Source organism: Bactrocera neohumeralis, chromosome 5, assembly GCF_024586455.1.
Source record: "Bactrocera neohumeralis isolate Rockhampton chromosome 5, APGP_CSIRO_Bneo_wtdbg2-racon-allhic-juicebox.fasta_v2, whole genome shotgun sequence".
Taxonomy (NCBI): Eukaryota; Metazoa; Arthropoda; class Insecta; order Diptera; family Tephritidae; genus Bactrocera; species Bactrocera neohumeralis.
This window is the reverse complement of record NC_065922.1, coordinates 3539787-3549136: the sequence shown is the minus strand read 5'-3', so window position 1 is coordinate 3549136 and position 9350 is coordinate 3539787. Positions and strand designations below refer to the sequence as shown.

Sequence of the window (9350 nt, the reverse complement as noted above, 5' to 3'; positions counted from 1 at the left end):
TCGAGTTAGTGAGTTATGCTATACGATATTCAAGCCGGGTGGCTGCTTTCTTCTCTATTGTCATTTTCTGGCACGCTTTTTAAATTTAAGAATGCAGTTATTCTTTACTGAAGTATATATCGGGCAAAAGACTGCGAGCTAAGTAAAAGGAACAGCCATTCATCACTTTTACAATTTTTCTGAGTATCTGAACACTCTCTAATCTGGTGATCTTAGTCAACCTGCGACTGGTATGAAAGAAGGTAATTGCTGTTAAAAGTTTGTAGGTTTTGTGAATCGTTTTAGCGAGCAGCAAGTTTACTTAATTAGTTAATAGTTCTTTCATTGTGTTTGAAAAGCGCAGAAATAAAACTCCGACCATGAATTTGCATGTCTTTGGGAAGCTGACAAATTATTAACATTAAACCCAAGCCCAAAATAACACGAATTAAAAGTTAATGGAATATATATGGAAACAGCTCGAATGTGCCTTAGAAGCATTATAAAGAATGAATCCACCGATACTCAATCGTACATAGTATGTATGTATGTATATCCCTGATGTTGATAATTTTAAATATTTTGCGGTCTTGCTTTTAAATTTTTGATGCTTAGCTGACGTTTCGGACATTCGAAATGGTAAGATATCATATTAAAATAGTATATGCTATAAGTATATAAAAAACTCAGCATATTTGGAAAACAATCAACAACTTACGAAAAATACGCGACAAGCAATTGAGGCAACTCAATTATTAATTTCGAGCTTCTTAAACTTGTTTCCAAATAATTGCCGAGAGATGCCGTCTTGATTTATTGGCTTGAAATACTTATGGTCATCCCGTTTGATGACCGAGTGTATCTAATTGCAAATTCATACATTGACACCAACTCTCACCTACGCACAAAATATCTGGATTTTCTGGTATACACCAAGTGGACATGCAACGCGGGTGGGTGTTAAGTATCTAAGATTTAGATTTGTGCAGTTAATTAACATTTGCATTTGTGCCATCTTCTTCATTTTGGTCAAAGAACTTAGGACAGTATACAGTATTTTTTGTACATTTTGTTGTTTTATTATTTTTTCTCTTCAAATACAACATTTCTTAAACGATATTCCGTGTTCTTTTATGTTATTTTTATTTTTATATTTATTTTTATCAATGCAATTATAATTTCATATATTTATATATATAATTTATTAATACAATATTTGTATGCTAAAAGTACTCCATATTTAGCGCCTTTATATATATTTTGTATTTTCTTTTTTTTTTGTTTTTTGTCTCTGTTTATTTTGCTTTTTAGACTATTCCATTTTAGGGGTAGAGATTTGCTTGCTTTGCGCTTATAAATTGTCGTAACATTGCGAATTTTTGCATTATTATAATGTAAATTACAATTTTAATTTTAAACATGTGTAGGATATATGTATGTATGTATGTATATTTAGATAATCGTATTGTTTACCTATTATTAGAATTGTAATAAATATATTTTATGAAATTAAAGTAGGTTTCACTTCATTATTACAAGTATATGGTAACTTATTTAGTAGGTACATTAAAAAGAAGGTTCTGCATTACGCAGAAATAGAAATCTGCCAACCTTCAAAAATAATGAAACAGTCAAAACTGAATTAGCTAATATTACATACACATGCATACATATGTATGTGTGTAGATGAAATGAGAATATTATTTCATAGGTACGTGTGTATATACATACATATGTACATATATAGATAGATAGATGCCTTCATAATTAATAATAAGATAAGTTCCTAAAGGACGCAGTAAACATATTCATATCAAAAGTCTACGACAGAACGTAAATCTTTGACGAAAGACCTGCTGTCAATTTGACGATAATAAATTTTATTATTCGAATTTATTCTAATCGAGGGCTTACAGCAATATAAAAAATCAGTTGGTTTGCTTAAAAGTATTAGCACAAAAATTATATTGTACCTTCAGGGAAAACCATTTGATCTAATATTCGAATGCATTCTTATATTTAGATTTATAAATAATAGGTAGATTCAAAGAGAAATCGCAAAGAAAAAATGCAATGAAAAATTCTAAAAAAAAAAAAAAAAAATTAGTTTGAGTTTTACTGCACATATTTAAATATTCATTTTAGTTTTCTTATCTGGCTCACATAGAGTATGTTATGAACGCATAAGTTAAAATAATTCATAGAACTTGTCACATTTTTAATATAAATTTATTATAATCCTTTATCGAATCTTTTTAGAATGTTTTTTTTTTTGAGATTTCTTTCTTTTTGTTTTTAATCTATATGAAGATCTCTGCTAAATTTTCAGCAGGATCCAAAGTTGTATAACTCACACGCACCTCTCAAAACAAATTGTGTTTTATTTGCTTAAAATTAACATTTTTATCTAGTTCATCATATATATTTAATGTAATTTATACAATTATACGTATAATTATTTGTAAGTAAATAATTTTCGTAAGTGTATATGCCAGTTCAGATATTTTATATGTATGTATATATTATGTACATATATCCACAAGTCACTTTTAACCCCTACACTGTTTTCTTTTTTTTAATATTTAATTCAATTACCCATTAATTATTTTAAATATTGGTCTGATCGCTACTTTAGACGAACTCTTTCTTTCACATTTGCGCATTTTACTTTACTTTACAATATAAAAAGGTGCAGCAAGCACCTTTTCGCACCTTACTTCGTTCGCCGTTTGAAATCGACTAAACTTAGATTAACTTTTAATGTGCGAGTGTGTTGTTGTTTTCATCTTCACTCCATTTCATGTGCGTCCCTTATTTTAGCGTTTTTTTGAATTTCGAGTGATGTAACCTATACAGCCATGGGCAAAGATATAGTGCACTTTTCAAAAATGAATATTTGTACAGGCTGGCTAATGTTGAACACGTTGTTACTTTACTTGTAACAAGAAAGCCTAAAATCGAACATAGTTGAGCATAAGTAAATGAACTCAGTCCACGAAGTTTAAAGGTGTAACATTTTACATGGAATGCACACTTAGCATGAGATTTCAAGAAAAAATTGATTTCTATGAAAAATATGAGATAAAATAAAATGTGAAATTATAGAATATAGAATAGATTGTAGAAGTATTTTTCTTTTTAAACTGGTACCTACATACATATGAAGCAAAGTTTCTAACAACATTTCTTATTTCCCAAACTAATTACATTTCCACATTTGTCAAATTTTGTATAGGATTCTACAATTGGTCTTCTCTTGAAAATTGGTTCGATAGTCATCTTTATCTTAACAGAAAACTATATAAATTTCTTGAAATGTACGATTTTACCTTTTTCGGAGCGTGCTATTTTTCAGCTAACAAATAAGCTATGCTTTAATTAAATTTTTCGTTTTGATCTGTTTTTATAAAGGTTTTGCATCAAGTGAGTGGCAATATTAACAAAATATATAATTTTTGAAAATGCAAGTTGTCCATCGGAACAATATTAATTTTTAACAAACTAAACAAACACGAATAAGCAGAAGGAATAACCGAGTATTTTGTGGAATTGTGAAAAGCAAAAAATCACAGCTAAGTATGATACATTCGTAGCTATATGACGACAGTTAATGAAGTGCACACTAGAGTAGCGCTATATCTTTCCACATAGCGATAAGTACATAAGTATTATGTTGGGTTTTGGTCCGGTCATTTTCGCAGCTTTTTCTCTAAAAACAAAAAAACCAAGCACATCGAAACTGAGCATAAGGAAACTTTTCCACTTGTCATAACGGTTTACATTGCAGGTGGATACCATCTTATCCTCATTCCACATAAAATAATGTTAAAACGAAAAATGCGTAAACGTTCCTTATTCTGGATGCAAGCCTCGATATGCACAGTTTTGACGTGACATAAAACAATGCCCGTTACGTAATTTTGGATTCATTTTCTTGTGTCTGTGTCTCAAAAAGGCATGCTAAAATAAAGGCCCTGATCGGGGGCCACCCGCAAACTCTATAAGAATCTGGGCGGCCCTGAATTGTATGTCCCAGGTGGTGGATGTGGAGCTGGTGAATGTTGACCTTGCCTTAACATGTCGAATGGTGAATTTGAGCGTTGCATAAAGTGGTGATAGTTGCTGGGTGGCAGCTGGTGCTAAAAAAAATTTTGGTGTAATTCATTTAGTATAATAAAAAAAGTGAGCTATTCATTAATATTACTTGCATGCTACGCAATCCCATTGGTACAACTGCACCAGGTGCACCACCTCCCATTATGTGACTCGATCCGTCTCCCAAGTCGAGTTGTAGACTTTCATGCATATCTCCACTATTGCTATTATTGGAGTTATTCGCCAAATGCAGTTGACCCAATGACGCTGTTGCCATTGCAACATCGGGCATCATATCCGACAAATGACCACCGTTGCCGCCATCCCCACATCCGACCGCACCACCACCGCCCTCAGCTCCAATGTTAATGCCCAACGCACTACCGTGGGGAAAACGATAATCTCCTTCCGTAATTAACGCCGGCAGGTCATTTCGATGATGTACAGAAGCTGAGAGTCGTGCATAGTTCGCTTGAAGAGCTCCGCTACCACCAACACCGACATTTGTCAGCATTCCCATACCGACGCCACTTCCCATACCCAGCAAACCGCCCGGGTGCTGTCGTGGGAATGTTAAATTACGACTATAACATGGTTGTATGCCTTCACCACCACAAGTGGAAGAAGCAGCCGATGAGCCTACGGACGTTGAAAGATATCCCCCCGCTACGGTCAGTCGAGGCACGGATCCTGCAGCCGCCGGAGAAGGTGGGGGCGTTTCATCGTCATCTTCGATAAGTGTCGGATCAGTTTGAGTGGTTGATGTTATGCCGGTGTCTTCTGAAACAGTTGTTGCTGCAGCTGACGCAGCTGCTGCATTGGCAGCATTCTGTTTGCTAAGCAATGACGTTTCAAGCAAATCTGAGACTGCATCGGGCAGATTAAACTCACGGACTACTCGCAAGCGAATCTGTCGATCGATTTCATGTTTCGATGAAAGAGGCAAGAGCAGTGCACGTTGACACATCGGTGATTGATGTAGCTTATGTTCGCGTTTGAGTAACGCTGCCAAAGTTTGTGTGTCGGGGGGTGGTATGGCAGCTGCTGCAGCCAATATGTTAACACTCTCTTTGCCAGTCACTGCAGCCGCTGTAGGTACGCTGGGTTTTTTAGCTGCACTTATACGAGACACCATGTATAATGTGTCGGGAATATCGGGCAGATGTCGAGATCGCCGCATTCGCATCAATTCTGCTTGGTGATGAGACGATGCCATTCGATCTTCAAGCAATACTTTCACTTCTTCAAAGTACGGCATGAAAAGACGAGGCCGCACAAAAAGACCCTGGTTTTTTCCTCCCCGAATCCATGCATTAACACGCAAATTTTCCCGATCGTCGCTAATCATGTGCGAAGGTGGCGTACTCACAAGACCTCGACGAATAGCTTGCGCAAGAACCTCACTATTGGGTGGCAAAACATGATCCATCCGAACCAATGGCAGCAGTTCTGAAAGAATTTCTCGCAACTCCACATCACTAAGATCTCGTTTTTTGACCCCTTTTCTTGTCACAGAATGTGCAGTATGTGACACGATATTTGGTTCACGATCCTCCATGCGTCTTATCAGTTCTTGTTCTCCCCATTTAAGAACAGCCTGCAGAACCTCTAATTCTGATGCCTGCAAAAAATTGCTCTGAAGCACATGTATCAACTGCGACTTATCGAGTTGATGCAGCACCGGTGACGCAATAACGGCTGAAAACTCTTCTCGCAGATATTGGCATGCTTGTCGATAAACCCAAGCCGAACCATGAGGCTATATAAAATAAAGAAAATTTAATTAATTCCACTAAAATAATTTTTTATTATTGTCGCGATATACTATTTACTTACCTGTGAGCCCCACCTAAGCACTGTGGGCAGCGTGTCTAATGTTAGCCACTCAAGTATCAAGTCCTCGCAACCTTGTGCTAAAATATCCAATTCGAGAAACCTTCCAATTTGGTACAACTCCATAGCTTCCTCCAGCGGCGTAGGTCGCGCACGTCCTGTATTCGTCAATGCATGTACCTCACCCAGCGATCCCGCCGAATTACCAGAACCAGCACCACGTAAGATTAGCGTCAAATCGACTGTGTCCAGGTAGATAGCATGTAACAACACTCGCGCGTATCTCTTCGGTATTACTGTCTCATCAAGCACAATCCTCGTTGGAACGTGCAATGCACGTTCGGTATATTCATCAATATTTCGCGTCCGACGTGCAATTAGATTTCGAAAGAACGGTGAGCGAGCACTAAGGATCGCCTTATGGCAGGGCAGTTCCAGTTTCGGTCTAAAGCCATACTCAGAGCTACCAGAATCGGGTCGATGGTAATCGTTGCCCTCCACTGTGAACACTAAAGCCGCATCGGCATAATCACCTGTTTCGAGCAAATACCGAAGATCATGTTCCAAAGGATTCGGTGTTCCGAAGTCATCACTCAACTGTCGCAAAAGATTTATGTCAATGGTTGGGTCATGTGGACAAAGATCACCCGTGTACAGGAAACGTAATAGTGATGAGAACATCTGAACATCGATAGGCGAAGTTGGCAATTCGAGACAAATGCGTGCACCAAAGCCTGGACATCCGGCTAGCAAATCCCTGAAATACGAGCATCGTGATGAGAGTATAGATCGATGCACTGGAAAAATAGATCCACGAAAGACCAGATCACAGTCTGTACAAGTTTTCATTTCATAAATTGCCGCTAAATCTTGTTTAAATGTTGTTGCAGGTGGACGCGCCAGTTCCGCTTGTACCTAAAATGAAGTAGAAATAATCAATATCAAAGAAAGTGACAGTGTAACGCTATTTTGTATTACCGAGAGATCCCTTAGTGCAGCCAACGCCTCATACTCTTCACATAACGCTGCAAGTTCCAACGGGGTCCAGTCGGATACGAAATCGCGCAAAACACGCGCATGATCACAGGCTTTTGAAGAACGTCGTCTACGTATGAATTTCCGTTTTAGCGTTGCGAAACCCGTCACTCGCTTACGACGCTGCTCTCGAAAATGGGGAACACCAACTCCTGCTGCGCCCATAAGTAAGGAGTTCCCACCTGGCCCACCGCCACTACCAGAAGCACCGGCTGTCAGTGCAGCTGAAGAAGGCAGCAACAAGCCGGAACTACCTCCAGCATTGCTGCTTGTGGCTGGCATTTGATAACCGCTGGTCGAAGCGGTTGCGCCCATTTTTATCAACAATCAAGCGGAGTGAAAAACAATTGCCGGTAAATAGGTTTTCATGAACCACGTCCTAGAGGTGACGTCAAATGCACCAAACAACAAATTCTTCACAAAGCTACACTATTATGAATGCTATCTGCTTAATATTTACACAAGCAGACGTTTTTCTTCGAAATGAACATAATGATAAGAACCTAAAGTTAAGTTGTTTCTGAAACGAGAAGAAAATAAAATGGTAAAATTAAATCTTACATATACTATTTTGCTTTGGGAGGTGCTGCCTCCATGATATTATTGGTTAGAAGACTTAGAATAATCTTATATAATTAATGATTATAGGGAAAATAGCGGAAACATAAACGGTAAGCCGCTACTGATCATTGCACCTACGTAAATACAACTATCTAGAGGGTATGTGGATGAATCTATCAATGTAATTAGGAATTTGTGCGAAAACAGAAGAAAGTATATAAGACGAAGATATCCCAAAATACTTAACCGATTGGCAACATTAGAGGTATACTTGTTATAATCACAATTAGTTAATTATTATTTGATCTTTTCGTAAATGTTTTATGTTTTTATATAGTATGTAGTACATGTACTCACAAAATATATACATAAATGTAATTTACAAACAACTAAAATTAATTAATAAGCCCATTAAAATATAAGTATTATTTTAAAACTAAAAGTGGATTTAAAGATATGCCGTATACATAAGGTCAAATTTAGTTAACCTATACACGCACTCATACCCAAAATATTGTTCAAATCTTATAAATAAGAATAATCAAGCTATTTTGAAGTTGTGTTAAATAACTACTTGGATATGCCAGATATCAATATTTCATAAACAATGTCATATATATGTATATATAGAGCAGAAAAAAAGCACTCAAGTATTATAGGATAACTCAACCTTTAGCTTTCACTTATTTATAAGCCAGTATTTGTAACTTTGCTTTTGTCCCTTCTTTTTAATCTTTTTGCATAAGTGTGTAATTTAAGTAGTAGGAAAATGCAGTTTTACGCGTTTCCTTTTAAATAGTTATTTTGTGATGATTTTTAAATCCAAACATATGCAGCAAACCTACCAAACAATCAGAAACACACACACATAGTACTATATTCCAAATGTCTTCATATGAACAACACTTGTGCTCTCTTCCACTTTACCTGTCTTCCCGTTGCTTCTTTTAATGCTGTTGAAATGCCTTCGCACTCTGCTATTGCTGCTTTGCTCGCTGTCTGCGAATGCAGCTGTTGGCTCTACATTTAATACAAATGTATATTCGTCTTTACTCCGATATGTTAATGAAATGGAAATTAACAATCTATTCAATCCAACACAGAGAAAACTGTTTAGCTTCCTTCATAATGCGACAACAAAAACACAGAATTTCAAGTTCTTTTCATTTGTATAACACTCGTATTTAAGAAATCTATTTCACTTGTATCTTTTTTGATGTTTATAAAAGATGACTTTTTCACTATTTTCTACTTGAAGTATTGAAGGAAAATTGGTGGAAATTTAGCTAGTGGTGGAAATAAAAATATCTAGCACAAAGCAGACGTAGACAACGAAGAAGAAGCGAGCGAAGCTCAAACCACGACGGCAATTGGTAACAAGTTTCTCATTACATCTTTTTCACATTTTATCAAAAAATATTTCAAATGTGCACAAAATAAATTCTGTTAGACAAAACATTTTCACTCATATTATACGTGCTTTTATAATTTTTCAATCGAATTTCATTTTTTCCTTTCTACAATTTTCGTTCTCTGCATTGAAAAATCTCTCTGATTGTATGAAGGAGAAAACGCGTAAACACCCTCAAAAAATTATGACAGAACAGGTGTACACACAACTCTATTACAATTTTTGTACAGTAAGGCAGTACACACGCTACGAGAATTGAAATATTTCATTTTACTCTTTACGTCATTCTCATGCACAGAAAATGTAGATCATAATAATTGTAATTAAAGTTCTCTGTAGTATATTCATTTGCTTTGAAATCGCACATAACGTGAGGTAAGCCTTGGTATCTGAGATTTTGATTTGTGCTGTCAAATTATGGCCATACATCAGTAGA

At 36.2% G+C, this 9350-nt stretch overlaps 1 protein-coding gene across 1 annotated transcript; it reads right to left on the bottom strand.

Moving 5' to 3' along the window:
- Positions 1 to 1103: 1103 nt before the first annotated feature.
- LOC126760637 (BTB/POZ domain-containing protein 7) lies at positions 1104 to 9077 on the bottom strand. Its single transcript, XM_050476424.1, has 5 exons — positions 8431 to 9077; positions 6886 to 7462; positions 5911 to 6822; positions 4184 to 5833; positions 1104 to 4118 (listed from the first exon to the last, which is right to left on the bottom strand). Exons 2-5 carry the CDS (start codon positions 7255 to 7257, stop codon positions 3978 to 3980), a joined length of 3075 nt encoding a protein of 1024 aa, XP_050332381.1. The 5' UTR covers positions 7258 to 7462; positions 8431 to 9077; the 3' UTR covers positions 1104 to 3977.
- Between the last annotated feature and the right edge of the window lie 273 nt (positions 9078 to 9350).